Source organism: Lampetra planeri, chromosome 20, assembly GCF_965212315.1.
Source record: "Lampetra planeri chromosome 20, kcLamPlan1.2.h2, whole genome shotgun sequence".
NCBI lineage: Eukaryota > Metazoa > Chordata > Hyperoartia > Petromyzontiformes > Petromyzontidae > Lampetra > Lampetra planeri.
Window position 1 is genome coordinate 9,361,020 of NC_136126.1, and position 15,874 is coordinate 9,376,893.

General features: G+C 49.0%; 1 protein-coding gene across 3 annotated transcripts in view; it reads left to right on the plus strand.

Moving 5' to 3' along the window:
* Positions 1-15,874, plus strand: part of MAPKAP1 (MAPK associated protein 1) — a 123,441-nt gene that overhangs the window by 56,633 nt on the left and 50,934 nt on the right. For 2 of the 3 annotated variants that reach the window (XM_078603521.1, XM_078603523.1), the window contains 2 exons: positions 7,684-7,860; positions 11,428-11,540. In XM_078603521.1, the coding sequence (XP_078459647.1) occupies positions 7,684-7,860; positions 11,428-11,540 (290 nt within the window). The remainder of the gene's footprint in view (positions 1-7,683; positions 7,861-11,427; positions 11,541-15,874) is intronic. The other variant, XM_078603522.1, reaches the window with a different exon arrangement.

Here is a 15,874-nt window from a genome sequence, read left to right on the forward strand (position 1 = left end):
AAAGAACAGCAGACTGGTAATCGTTTGCGATTGTTACGTGCATTTTTTTTACATTCTGAAATGACCCCTTTTTCTGATTTGCTTTTGCTTAGATAATTAGTTTCCCCTAATTAACAAGAATATTCAGCCCGCATACTTTGCTTTTCCTGCATTGACTGTGCAGCGAGGGAAACGCGCTTCTAAATGCAAACAGCTTAATGTTCCTGGGCTCTCGGTCGGTCAGCGGTGGTGGTGGTGGTGGTGGTCGCGGCATTAGCGGCAACGGTAGCAGCCGTTGTAGCAGCGGTGTGCGCACGCACTAACGCGTTAATTAGGCGTGAGTCATGCGTGCCGGGCAAGGCTGTGGGTCCCTGCGTGCGCCCGTAATGCGCCCCGGCGTGAAACAAAACTCTCCATCAGAGAGCGCGGCGAACGGTGCGCGCTCGCCGAAACGTGAGCCGCGGCGCTCGAGAGGGTGGGGCCGGCACGCGGGATCGCGTTACCGACGCCGTCGACAGCCTGGGGTCGTAGAGATGGGGGGGGGGGTCATGGAGATGGAGGGGGGGTCGTGGAGATGCCCCCCCTCTGGCCCCACCTGCCCCCTCTGCCTCCCTTTGCCCCCCCTGCCCCCCCCTGCCCTCCCGCCCTGCCCCTCCGGCCCCCCCTGCCTCTCCCATCTCTGCCCCCCCGCTGTGCTCCCTTTACGGCTCCCATGTCGGCCATCGCGAGGCATTATCGTTACAGATCCTCGCGGTTTACTGCGATGTAATATCAGCGAGAACACAATACGCAAATTGGCGTCAGTGGTTCGAGGCATATCAAACCTTGGCTAATGATAATAACGGATTTTGTTTAAGGATGTTTACGGGGTTTTTAATATATACTTTTAACTTTTAGGCAGTATTTTACTTGATTTGAATCCGTATCATCAGCAATAGTAAAGAAATAATGTATTATCCACCGAGGTGCCAATGTGGTTGGTAATCCATAAGAGGTTTTTTTGGGTGAGATCGCTTAATTATCGCTTAATCCACCACGACCCGGCACAGCCAACTAGTAAGGCTTGTTGCGTAGCGTAAACAGATGATATTGGTCCTGAAAGCCTATGCGTTAAACTGTTTAGTAATCGATTGACAATTGAAAGGTCACGTGTCAAATTGTGGTCAGGGTTTGACCTGAGCCCATCATACTACTGGGTCAAATAAATTGAGTATCACTTTTCAGGAAACCAGCAGTGCTTGTCCCGCGGAGAGGCTTCCCAGTGTAAATTCTCAGCCCCTTTTGTCAATCCACTGCTACACTAAGGCCTCCCCGCACCTTGATGGTCACGCGGATTACATGACCATACTTCACAGCACAGTGAACCCCACCATGGGGAGGTGGTGTGTACACGACTAGATCGTGGGTCTCGGTGGAGATGAGTGTCACCCAGCGGTTGATCGAGGCACTTGGCGATGATCATTACGGTGTTCATTGCCAGGCATTTCTCTGCGTCCATGCCACAGCCCACCAGTCGTTAAGTTAATCTTACACAATTAGCGCTTCCCGTTAGGCAAAGCCCCACACTATTTTATTTACCAGTTAAAGCCCACTGAGCTGTGAGCTCTTTTTCAGAGGCAACCTGGCCGCAAATAATAGCTCAATCAAGTGGCTCATGGGGAAATGTATTTCCACCAAATACTTTGAATGCAAGTTTTTAAATTATGAAGGAAATAACCGGAGAATCCAGAGAAAAATCCATGCAACCACAGGGAGAGAGGACAGGCATCCTCTTAGTGTACAGGTGCTCGGGGTTGGGATTGAACTCACGACCTCCTGCCACCTTGCCTTCCCCACCTGCTATCCATGAGCCTTGCTGCTTTTTTCTACTGTTACATTTTTGGCTAATGGAGGGGGGACCAGCAGTGTACAAGTGGAACAGAGAGAGGAGAAACAATAGAGAGAAGTCTTCTTGGTTCTTTCGGTAAGTCACGTAGAAGGGAAGTAATACAATAATAAAAATAAAACATAATAAAACAATTCTCACGACGTTTCGGCCACAACGCAAGCAGCCGTCCTCAGGTCATTCTTCACCTGAGGACGGCTGCTTGCATTGTGGCCGAAACGTCGTGAGAATTGTTTTATTATGTTTTATTTTTGTTATTTTATTACTTCCCTTCTACGTGACTTTACCGAAAGAACCAAGAAGATGAATCCCTGCAGTCACGAAAGCTTTAAATCGAAATTTAATAGAGAGAAGATTATAGAAAAGATAATTTGTTCTCGACTTGAATCGCAACCCCAGGTAGTTGGAATTCATCATGCCGCCGTGGGAAGCGAGTTGTTACTTATGTGCCCGTTGCTATTAATAACAAGCCACTATCACGTCTGATCAAGCACTCGAACAGTCACGCAATAATATTAAAACCATAATGCTACCAAGTAAGTGCCGAATAAAACAAAATACAGTAATTCTTCCTTTAACGGGGTAGATGCATTCCTGTATATACATTACAGGACATGAATAAATACATTCAAAGAAATAATAAATTATTTTAAATATATGCAAATTTGATTCGCGTATTTGCGCTATAAAATCATCCTTCAGTCATCCCATGGTAGGACAAAGAGCTGAGTTGAAGGGTACCCCCGCGTATACCCAAAATTCCCATACCACTCGGCCGCGCAGCTCAAGAAAGTAGTTCGTCATTGGCTGCTCTCAAACCGCGTTATAACGGTGCGCGTTCCACGTAACGAGAAAAGTGTTCCCGAATTGAAGAGCCTGTTTTATAGCGAAAACGCGTAGTGTGAAAATTCTTCAAGCTTACGTTAAAATGGAAGCAGGCCAGACAAAGGGAACAAAAACGCTACGAGTACATCCACGATGGGATTTGCCAAAAACAAACTGCTCCAATATCAAAACCCGAACGGCGAAATGAGAACGCATTCGATTGCATTCATATAAAAGCTATGATCAAACAACATCATTCAAGAAGCTTGTGTTCCATCATCCACGTGTAAAGCTTGTGCTTCAGTAATCCACATCCGCATGCAACAAAGCACGTGGTCTGCTTTTACATTCAAAGCGTCATCCCGGGGACAGTAAAACGATCTCAAGCGGGCGGATGGGGTGAATGGGCGGGCGGGCGAGCGAGCGACCGGGACAAGCTGGGCAGAAGCAATTTGCCACGTGGGAAAACCACTTTGGGGGAAAGTGTTCACACACACGCGCGGGGGCCCGGTTATCGGGGCGGAATCTGCTGAGCGGTGCGCGCTTGCAAAATGGCTTTGTCGTGTCCCACGACGACGTCGCCACCGCGCACGCCGGCAGATAACGCCGAAACAACGACGGGCCCTCCCCTGCTTTTGCGCATTTTTTGCGCGGACCTTGCGAAGTAGTGTCATTGCGGGGCCGAGCGCTTCGTAGAGGCGTCGGCATGCTCGCGTGAAACCGTGAAGGATAGGAAGGCCTGGGAAATTTAATGCCCCAACGATTCAGGTTTTGGTCGTATTCAACCGGGGAGATTAAGTGTAAAGCATGTATTTGAGTATCCGAATCGGAATCTTTATTTGTCCTAGAGAAATACGATGAGCTGTGAAACTCTTTTTCACCGATGTCCAGTAGGGGTGGGTCAGAAAGTTACAACAACAAACTTTCGGAGTGCAAAGTATAGGAAAGGTAAGACAATCACAAAAAATAACTAAAACCTAAATTTTATTTTACCAGGTAAAGCCCACTGAGCAATTTGTTTTTGAGCATTGCTCCTCCGCCACCTCTTGTCGATAGAAGTCAGCTGCTGCCAGTCGTCACATAATAAACGAATTCCATGTTTAGTTACATAGATTTTAGGGGCAAGTGCTATTTGTGAGCACTTCTCGAAGGCTGGCAAGGTATGAGGGGGGGGGGAAGAGCATCAGGTCTTGTCTGGCTTTGTCTCCCCGGTTTTTAGGTTTGCACATCCACACGAGGTCCTCGCTTTATGCAGAGTCAACTTAAGGCAGGCCTATGGCAGCTTCAGGTACCAGGAATACCAAGAAATGTTATCCACGGGCAGGAATCGTAGCACAGCGACTCAAACCACGAACCTATAGCAGCCCCTCCCTACGACACGCACCCAATAACCTGGGGTCTTTGGGTTTTAATCATTAATGCAGGCAATAGTAGCTAATGTAGAGTCAGCTGCAGACCGTGGGTTGCATGCAGGGTGCTATGCACACACAATAAATTAATTGGGACATTTTTATTTCATCGATTGCGCTGGAACAAATGATTCATTTAACGGTAGGCCACAGTTCAAAACGACCGCACGCTCGGCTTTTGTAGAATGTTGTGGTCTCCCGCCCGCTCTCATATCTCGCCCGTTAACACAGACTTTGTTCTGGGGGTTCCCTCCCCCCCTCCCTCCCATTGTTTGCTCAAATGTAACTTCTTTCTTTTGGTGTTGTAGTTTGAACCGCGCTCGGATAGATGTTATACGAGGCCTCGAGACTTTCGCAGATAACTCTTCTCGCCTGTGTTAAGGGAAAGCAAGCGGCGTTTGGCTTGATAGCGTCGAGTGATTTACGGCCGTTTGATGTGACGCGGGTTTGCCGACCCAGGCGGCCATGCTGAGATCACCCCCGTTGTGGTTGTTTTAAAGGAAAATTTGCCCAAAACCAAAACCTCCAGAATATCGTTGCACATTGCCTAACCTGTCAAGGTTAACATCATCTTGGACATCCCCCCCTCTCCCCCGTTAGCACCACGCCTCGCCGAAGCCACCTTCTCTCTAGCAGATCCCACAGTTGTTGTGAAGTTGCTCTTCCAGTATCCGACCATGTCCGTCCGGTGTTTGCTGAGCTGCATTGGCCTTTGGTTGCTGAACGAATGCGTGATCAGGTCGCACTCATTGCCCTTGTTTATTTGAGCACTTGATGGTTTCCTATTTAACCGACACATTATTTGGCGATGCGGCTCCTGCTGCATTGGCAGTGGCACGCACAAGCGCAGTTAACAAAAGAAAAAACGTAACACATTCATCAATAAGACTGTGGCCTTATAATAAAAAATATATAAACCATAGGTGACGTTTTGAGCGGTGACCCTTCACGATTGAACAAAATGCATCTGCGCACCCGATGCCCTGTCAAGCACCTTGCTCGCGGCTTCCTGCCAGCATCTTGGATGACTCCGCATCCATCCGCCAACCCCCCCCTCCCCCCCCGTGCAAACCAAATTGTATTGCTTGTTGCCACTGCGCAACACCCGGCGATCCCCAACCGATATGGTCACCGTGCAAAAGCGGCTTCCCTGCTACGCGGTTGCGTGGTGGCCCCACCCCCTCCCCGCGTTAGTCCCCACCCAGGTTGCGCTCCGGCCGCCGCGCCACCCGGCGAGATTGGGCGCTGATGAAGCCGTGAGCAGATTTGTGCAGCCGCCAAATGTTGCGCTGCTGTCTGGGCATGCCGCACGTCTGTCGCAGGAAAAGGCAGCACTACCACTGGTTTGACAATAACGCTGCTGTGAAAAGAAAGAACGAAAATATTTAATCGGAGACAATTTGGCCACTGGTCCTTTGTTATAGCACATGTGCGATTAACAAGAGCGAGCTGTTGCCCAAAATGTTCCCCCATTATATAGTTTTCCTTTCACGGCACTGTCATTGATGAATGTGTGGTGTTTATTATATGTGCTTGTGCACCACTGCCAACATAGCAGCACCAAGTAAATAGTTTACCATCAGTTTGGTGGAATTTGGGTGTGCGCGTTCGTGCGTGCGTGTGTCTGTGGGGAGCGGTAGTGTAGCGGTCGACATCGGTGACTATTATCTAAACCGGTCCTGGGCCTTCCCTACGTCGACTCGGCCTCAAACGAGTACCTTGTGCGATGTGTAAACATCGTCACTGGGGAGACAAAGGCGGTCGGGCATGGTGCTGGGCACCCACCCCCTCATGTACCATTTCGGCCTTCATAGGTGCTACTCGCTAATTGCACTTGTCCCAACAATCTGTTGAAGGCTATTCGGGGGATCTTTGTGTGCGTGTGTGCGTGTGTGCGTGACCCTGCGTGTGCTCATACCCCTGGCAGCTGCTCTTGCGGCAGACACTTGCGTTCTCTTTCCATGATGGGTGGCCTTGCAGATAGCAGCCAAGCAGCTCTTAATGACTAATGCAGTCACTTACCCGTTCTATTGATCATTTTACACAGCTTTGAAACAGAAGTTTCCTAATGCCGCTTTAAGCAAATAAAACTCGGCACAAAGGATTTTTTTAAAATTATGTATGATAACGTGACGTTTGTATCAAGTGTTTCTCTGCAGATAACGCAGGTTCCCGTCATAGTTATATGGAATTACCACTTCTATCTAGGGGCCACCAAAGGAGGCTAGCACTTTCGAGTTTAAACATGTAGAGTTTAAGCATGGAGGAGATGTCCACGTTTCCTTGGGCTCGTCACTCTGGTCTCCCTTGTCAATGAATTCCTTTCTTGGGAGCCAGAATGGGAGCCAACTGAAACAGAAGATCTCAAGCGGGTGATCTGGGAGACATCCATTGAAAATTAAAAGGTATAAATATAGAGTGGAGCACTGTGAAGTTTCCTAAACAAAACAAATCGCGCTTGTTAGTGACGGTCGCAGCCCTCTGCCACGTGGTGCACGCGCGCTCGCACTCTCTCGTGAGAAGCCACAGTGCTGCGGTTTGCGCCCTGCACTGCTTTGAAAGCAAACCTGGGTTCGATTCCCAGCCACGTGCATCAATGGCAAGCACTCTCCGGACCTGTAATAGGTGACCCAGCCTCAACAGGCACCCGGTGGTGTGCGTAAACATTGCCACCACTGAAGGATTTCCTTGTGCCGGCGTGTTCGTGTTTTTGTTAAGCTGTTTTGTTTGTTAACCCGCTTATGTTAACCCATAAATATTATCTCTCCCGAGACCTGCTAGTAGCCATTGAGACTCCTCCATTCCACGTAGACCTAATGTGGGGAGCGGTGGTGTAGTGGTTAGTGTGCTGCGCTACGAACCTGGTGACCCGGGATCGATTCCTGCTCACGGCCAACACCAGTGACGATTATTTGAACCGGTCCTGGGCCTCCCCTAGGTCGACTCGGCTTCAAATAAGTACCCGGTGTGGTGTGTAAACATCGCCGTTTGGGAGACAAAGGTGGCCGGGTGTGGTGCTGGCCACCCACCCCCTCGTGTGCCATGCTGGCCTTCATAGGTGCTCGCTAACAGTATTTGCCCCAACAGTCTGAGGCTACACGGGGGATATTTTTGTGTGCATGCGAATGGATAGGGGTTGTGTAGCGGCTATCGCGCTGCGCCACGAACCCGGCGACCCGAGTTGGATTCCCGGTCACTGCCACCAACACCAGTGACGGTTATCTGAACTGGTGCTGGGCCTCCTAGGTCGACTCCACCTCGAATAAGTACCTGGTGCGATGTTTAAAACATCACCACTGGGGAGACAAAGGCGGTCCATTGTGGTGCTGCCCCCCCACCCCCTCGTGTGCCGTGCCAGCCTTCATAGGGTGCTGTGCTTTACAGCACTTGCCCCAAAAGTTTGTAAGGGCTATACAGGGTGGGGGGGAGCTTTGTATGAGTCCAAGCACGCGCTCGCGTAGCGTGCCGGTCTTAGTCCGTGCTCGCTAACCGCTGTGTGCCCCCCTTTCCTAACGATCCGTGTACAGTGCTGAACGGTGGCGTGTGTTCTTGTGCGCGCGCGTCTGTGTGTGGCGTGCCCGTCAGAAATAGCATGGAGACCTACTGCCTGCATATCGCCGAGGACGACGGGGAGGTGGACGCCGACTTTCCGCCGCTCGACGCCACCGAGCCGATCCACAAGTTTGGCTTCAACACGCTAGCGCTGGTGGAGAAGTATACGGCGCTCGAGCAAGCGAACAAGCAGTCACTCTTCGTCAAAATGTACGTCCGCGTGCCCGGTGGTCCGCCACGTGCACTTGTATCAGGCGCATTCACACACGTGGTCACGCTCACCCCTGTCCGGCCGCCGTTGTCTCCCCAGAGCCGATTGTTTACACACCGCACCAGGTACTCATTTGAGGCCGAGTCGACTTTGGGGGGAGGCCCAGGACCGGCTCAGATAATCATCGCCGGCGTTGGCCGTGAGTAGGATTCGAACTCGGGTCTCCGGGTTTGTGGCACAGCGCTAGCTGCTACAAAACTGATCCCCATGCTCGCACACATTCACACGCACGCACAAACACGCTTATACTCAAAGACTCCTGTATAGCCTTTAACAGACTCTTGTGGTAATTGCTGTTAGCGAGCACCTATATGAAAGCCAGCCCGACACATGAGGGTGTTGGGTGGCCAGCACCACACGCGGCCACTCGTGTCTTCCCAGTGCTTGATATTTTACACGCCGCACCAGGTATTCATTTAAGACTGAATTGACCTAATGATGTTGGCCCATTGCGGTTTGTAGTGCAGCATGCTGACCACTTCACTACCGCTTCCCCCGCAACCGCCATTCACCACTAAGTGGTAGTGACGTCACCTCAGCTCTTGTGCCGTGATAGGTGTACCTTGAGGCCACACACACACCCACGCACTCGTACACAAATACAAAGATGCTTGCAAAGTCGCGCACAACACGCATGCATCAACATACTCGTATGTCCACACACACACTTACACACCGCATTTGGTTCTGTTAGAGGGTGACCTCTGCAGGGCAAGATCAAGATGTTATCATGGCCCAAACAGCAGTGAAGCAGATGCAGAGCAAGCTGCAGGAGCTATGCTGCTGTGGCTAATTCCACAGTGTTGCTCTCAGAGGATGTTCGTAGGAAAATGCCGCTGGTTGTGAAACTGATATGGAGCACATCTGCCAAAGTTTGGCGCAAAGGCAAAGTTAAAGTGACGCAATAAGCAACATGTTAATGGCCAAATCAAACGGCACGCTTCCAATCTCGTTCAGTCACGAAACTGAGCGGGGTTGAGTCTGGATATGTGCTTGGAAGAGCGACCACAATGCATAACGGGTATTATAGCCTGCAGGGCTTCTGGTGAGCAGTACGGCGAAATAAATTGTTGTGCTCTACTTCTACGTTCCCCACATTTATACTCCCTCCCTGCCTTTTACCAACCTACACCGACCAGCATGGTGACGTATGTTGAAGTAATCTCCCAGCTACATGCACGGTCTGGGCGGGGCCCTCATCCAGCAGTGGATTGACAGTGAGCTGTAGATGTTCATGAACGGATGAGCAACATGCTCGTGGGATTACAAAAAGCGGCTTTGGGGGGGCGGGGGGGGGGGGGAGACAACCCGGCGCAGCTTTCGCTGAGATCAGATTCGTCCCAAAAACCCAAGCGGTCGGTGTCTGTGTCGCCGCGTTTAACTGTACCATCTCATCACCATTCCCGCGCTGCTCCGGCTCCTTCCCTGGTCATTCTTCTTAATTCCGGAGTTAACAAATCTCTTGCTTCCAAGGTCGACACAAGCTCATTCAGCCGTCTCTGTTGTGACAGGCCGTCACTCATTCGCGCATTCACATACTACTCATGGCCCCCTATTCATTTTTACTTCTTGACTCTTAAACTATTGAACTCCAGGCGTGTGTATCGGTGTGTGCGTGCTCGCGTGTGTTTTTTTTTTTACTTGTGATCTTGGGAAATCTACAATTCTACTTTCTCATTTTTCTTGGAACGTGCAACATTGATGCGTAATACGCTCAAGGTAAATATAATTTTTGTTTTAAATCTTCATTTCACCATTTAAAGCGACGTGTGTTCACTGTATAAAAATATGTTGAATGCATTCATTCCAAACTGGCAAACAAAGGATTCTCTATTTTATTTAGTTGGCATATTACAGACCGATATGATTGCACGAGCAGTCGTATTGCTGCTGGAACTCTCGGACAATAGTATTGGCAGACTTCTGCCGTTCGCTGTGGTTATGTTCCACACTGGAGAATATGCACAGCCCTGCAGCGCGCTCTGTGCGATCTCTGCGTTTCCCATTTCAGTGTTGCTCACACCGTCAAGGTCAAAGTACTCGCTCGGACGAGCATGGGGCAGCAGCGCTCATCCCCCACCACCCATTGGTGGCTCTGAGCTAGCGGTGGAAATTCCCCATTCGTATGGCAGGGGGTTAAACCACCTTTTAAGGATGAGGGAGGTCACTCGTCTTTCCACAAGGCACCGCTCGTTTTGTCAGTGACAATTGTGATGTGGCTGAGTCGCCCCCGCCACCGAAATTGGAACTGTTAACCACAGACCACGGCAACGCCGCTTGGTTTTTAATATATTCCAGTGTGGGTGGGTGGTGGGGGGGGCGGGATAAAAAAAAAATCAACAAAAATCTAAAAAATATGGAAAGAGAGGTGCGTTATGGCCGAGCTCCTCCCTGGTTTAATCAGCCGGGCAAAGGTGACCGCGTTGTGACGCACACCGTGGGCCAGGCACGCGGCCCTGCGACGGCTACAAATGAATGCCCATCCCGAGGGACCAGGAACCAGGTTTTGGGCTCCCGCGGAGGCGAAAAGAATTGGATTACGGCCTCCGAGCAGGGAGCGCATTACGCCGGGGCTCCGTGCCAGAGATCGGTCACCACTTTGGCCGCCTGCAGCAGATTGTTGTTGGCCTCCCGACACCCGCGTGTTTATTTATATTTTGCTTGTGTTTTATTGTTGTTGTTTTTCTGCTGCCGTTGCTTTAAAGTCTTCTTGCTGTGCACGTAACTTATCGTGGACCTTTTGACACGCAAGTGAAATGCGGCTGCCCTTGGCGGCGTGCGATTCGGCTGGAATGGAACACGGGCCACTTTTGTTTCGGCGTTAGAACTGCCCGCTAAAAAGTATTTTCTTTCCGACATGCGCATCGTTCTCGTCCCGCTCGTTTATACGTCGGGGGCACGCGACTTGTGTGTCGTGACCTCCGCGGGAGCGTTTGTTTCCATTTCAGACGCTTGCCTAATTGTGGCCACATTTAGAATCCATGTGAATTATATTGTATTGCTTAGTGAAGCAAACATGACATTCTGAAAATGAAATTTGACATTACAGACCTTCAAAGGACCTCTCTTGCATATAAAGGGTTAACCTTACAGAACCATCCACAGCGCTGTCTTAAGTTGCACAGCTGATTAGCTTGTTATGTGCTTGGAGCAAACACGCACACACAAGTGCTTGTAGAAGGGGATAACACGAACAAAAAAACCTGCATTCGTATTCGAAGCCTACTAGCTGCACTGCATCCTGCAGAGCAGGCGTGTTTTACGTGCACATGATGACGTTGGTGTGCTGCTCCAGCCCTGCCTGTGGATGTGAATGTATGCTTGCTATTCGTCACACCTCGTGGTGTGTAAGATACTGGAAGGGTATTTCATTGAAGGCCTTTAAACACCAAACTAAATTTCCCCCTTTTGTTTTGTCACTTCCAGACTTACCATCGAACATCTAACCTCCGTCTTTCCGTCTCTCTGCCCCCCCCCCTACTGGTTTGCGAACGATGCACGTGCAGCAATGTACCCCACAGTGGGTTCTCTCTCATCCAAGTGGATAACCTCAACGTATCGATGCGGGAGATCCTGCAGAAGTCCATGAAGAAACGCAAGGGAAGCTCGGCCTGGACGGGTGAGTCGACGCCACCGCCATCCGCAGAACCGCCGCCCAGTCTTACGGCGTCCGCTCGAATTGCCCGCCTTTGTCGAACGTAGTTTTGAGAGTCGGGTCCAGCACCTTTAACACCAGGGCTCTACGAAACATTCGGCCGCTATTGAGTCGTGACGTAACCAACACGGTGGCGTGTAGCATCATATCGACGAGGCTGCATTGTTGCAACTCGATTCTCTGCGCGACGGGTGGCCAAAACATTGCCAGGCCGCAGCGTGTACAAAATTCTCTGGCACGTGCCGTTGACGGGTACTTTAAGATCCGACCGTGTCCATTCAGTGTTCGCTGAGCTGCATTGGTTTCCAAATACATTAACACATTCCTGCGGAGGGAGCTGGTAGGAACGTTGGGTTGCTCGGTTAATGGCCAGGGTCAACGGCGGCCTGGTGTATTCCGCAAATATGGCCGACTGTGAGGGCGGGCACAAGCCGGCGTGAGTAGGTTAAACGTTGAGTTTTATAAGGGCACCACGGGGTGACCAGCCCCTTCCCACCCCCCACCCTCCCCACCCAGCCCCTTCCCACCCTCCCCTCCCCACCTAGCCCCTCCTCACCCTCCCCTCCCCACCCAGCCCCTCCCTGCACGACGGACGGACACAATACTCCCCTGTGGGTTGGTGTAACCAGGAGGTTCCTACCAGTATAAGGTCGCGCTCATTACACACAAAGTGCTTGCCACAGATGAACCACAGTCCCTCACTGATCTCGTCAAGGAGCATAAACCTTCACGCAAACTTCGGTCATCCTCGCAGCGGCTTTTGACGAGCCATTGAACAAATACGGTTGCCGCATCGCTGCGACCGTCCGGAATGTTCTTCCTTCGAATATTAGGAAGCCACTGGGGGCTATGCACTTTGAAATTTATATTGAAAACTCATTTCTTTAGAACAGTTTTTTTTGCGTTTAGTTTGTTGTCCTTCCTCCGCACCACCGATTATCACCGGTTGATTATATACGGTGCGAAAGAGGTTCAACATACAGAGGGCACGTAGGCTCATTAATCACCCTCTCTGTAGAGCGGAATGTTGGATATACTGCATTTATATGGGTTTTTTTATACATTAAAGTCCTCTACTTGCATTGTGAAGGATGCAAATTCAACCTCCCGGGCCACATTGTGTCCTCGCCACGCCCGTCCGTAGTTCCGCCCAAAGTCAAGTCAAAGTGACTTCTTCTTGGTTCTTTCGGTAAAGTCACGTAGAAGGGAAATAATAAATAATAATAAAACATAATAAAATAAAAATTCTCACGACGTTTCGGCCACAACACAAGCAGCCGTCCTCAGGTGAAGAAACAGAGCTGTCGGAAAGACAGCGTCCCAATGAACACCGCCAAGCTTGGCAGCGTATATTTAAGCTGTGTCGGAGGAGGAGAGCGCCTTGACAAAGTTTACATATCAACAGCGGAATTAAGCATATTGATGGAAAATACAGATATGGGATTAGTCACTCCTTGTGGAATGTGTAGGTGGTGGGGGGGGTCAAAGTCATATTATGCTCGTGTATTATGTAGGATTAGCAGTAATAAAGGGAGGGAAACTTTAATCGTAATTTGTGCTTAATTCCGCTGTTGATATGTAAACTCCTTTGTCAAGGCACTCTCCTCCCCCCAACCCAGCTTAAATATACGCTGCCAAGCTTGGCGGTGTTCATTCGGACGCTGTCTTTCAGACAGCTCTGTTTCTTCACCTGAGGACGGCTGCTTGTGTTGTGGCCGAAACGTCGTGAGAATTTTTATTTTATAATGTTTGATTTTTATTATTTCCCTTCTACGCGACTTTACCGAAAGAACCAAGAAGATGAATCCCTGCAGTCACGAAATTCTTAAATCGAAAATCAAAGTGACTTTCTGCTCAAATGTACATTGCGGAGGTGCTCCTCTCTCATAACTCTGAGCCAGTGCTAGAAATTCCACGTTCCTATGGTGGGGGGCGAGTATATCCATAGGACGACGTACCCACAAAGTGGTATGCATTGTATCAACTCTGGAAGGATGATGGGCTGAGTCAACCCCCATTGGAGCGTATCAAAGGAATTCCAACGGTGGTGTCATGTGAAGCGGTCGCTCGTAGAGTTTCAGCATTGTGGGTGGTTGCATTTAATGTCTGGAGTGATGTTGTTTTCCCGAGTTTTTCTATTTTTGGAAGTACAGATTTATTGAAAATAATCACTGCATTTTTTTTGTTTTACTTCAAAACCCATCCACAAATAATTATGAGGTGCATTGACGACTCTTAAAGTCAATGTTATGTAATGCTGTGATCTGTCATGTACAGCTGTGCCCTTTTATTTGCCCTTCTCTCGAAATCTGAAAATTGCCAGCAATTTTAACGACAATTTTCTTACGAAACTGCGGGGGTTTTTTAGATTCAGCTTGAGCGGGAATGTTTAAAGGTCATTACGTGTCTTTCGTTAATAATTCTCCGTATTTATTGCTGATTATGTCAAATAAATTCGTGCTTGTGAGAATAAATAATCTGGAAAACAACATCCCTTTTTATCCTATGCAGGTAGATAGAGCTGGTGAAACAGGTGGACATTGTCTGCTCTGTTTCAGCATCATCCACCCACACTGCCTCGACGTAGATGCAATCTGTGTGCACAACCGCTGTCATCCCGTGAATTTTGTGGCGTTGGAGTGAGATTGAACCTCTTAAGTATGTACGTTGAACTTCTTTTGCACCGTACGTAGCCAACCGTGCTAATCGGAGGAGGTGCGGGGGAAGGACAACAAACCAAACACAATAAGCATTCTAAAGAAATGCGTTTGTCAATCGAAAATTCAAAGCATTTCTCCAGTTGCTTGCTCATATCGGAAAGAATTTGCATCCCAGACGGCTGCAGAAGCGCATCTGAAAGTGCATGATGCAGTCACCGTCTTTGTTCGATGGTTAGCCAAAAGCCAGTGCTGCGAGGATGACCAGAATTTGCGTGACGATGGTTTATGCTCCTTGATTAGAAAAGAGATGCCCAAAAATAGCTCACGTTATTTTATTCTGGAAATGCCCAATGAGTCTCAAGACACGTTTTCAGGAGGTACCTTCAGTGGAATATGTGTCCAAATATATTTACGAGTATTTGGTGTGAGGAGAAAGTGAGTACCCAGATAAAAAAACAAAAGACAAAGATCTCCCGTTTCGCCTTAACAGACTGTTGGGGCAAGTGCCGTTAGCTAGCACCATATGAAGGTCGGCACGGCACACAACAGGGTCGGTGATGAACACTACGCCAGTGGCGATGTTTACACATCGCACCAGGTACTCATTTGAGGCTGAGTCAACTTCGGGGAGGCCCAGGACCGGTTCAGATAATCGTCACTGGTGTTTGGCTGTGAGCGGTAATTTAATCCAGGTCGCCGGGTTGGTAGCGCAGTGAAATAATCGCTACGCTATCGCGCTCTCCCCTACCCAGATAAATCCACGTATGTACATGCGTACGTACGAATGTGAGAACCAAACTCTGTTTAAATTCCTTCTGTATGGTGGCCTCCTAATCTCTGGAAAAACCGAGAATTGTTTTTGGGATCAAAACCTCCCCATCCTTGTCGTCTACTGGAAATCACTTTTGTACCTCAGAATTCCTTTCACGTTTACCTGCAGTCGGCAACTCTGCTTTGCAGACTTTAAGTTATAAACGCTTTTTCTTTTTTACAATATTACCAACCTCTGCTGTTTTTCACCCAATATTTTTCTGTACGTAATGCGTCCTACCAGCCTTTGTTGTATTCTCTGCTGGTTGTACCGTGATGTGTTGATGCACGAACTTGCCATTCGGAACTTGTCCACGCACAGTCCTTTTTAGGTTGTTAATGCTTTTTTGCCGTAACCAGGTTTCTATTGTGGAACCAGCTCCCCATAAATAATTAGCATTTATTTCCCAATGGGTTTTTTTGACGCGTGCCAAAAATGAAACTAGAAACAAACTAATGAGGGGACTGATCCTCAAAACGCTGTACAGATACTCAATAATCCATTATTCTCCTGGCCACCTTGCATTATGTGGAATAGCTTCAATGAAACTTCATTTCTGTGACATCGACAGTTTTTTTTTTCGAAGGACATCAACTTCCTCACTTTCACCTATTGCTACTTAATTTCATGATCATGGAGAAGTGGTGAGCTGAAAATCACCCCTGGCTAGGATTTGAACTCGTGATGTTCTTCAACTCGGAATCGATCGCTCCAACCACACTCTACATGGCTTGCTCGGTAGAGGAGTAATTTTTGTCAATAATCCCTCACCTGGTTAAATATAGAATGGAAGCTCAATTGATTTACCTCGGTATTTTAATAAATTC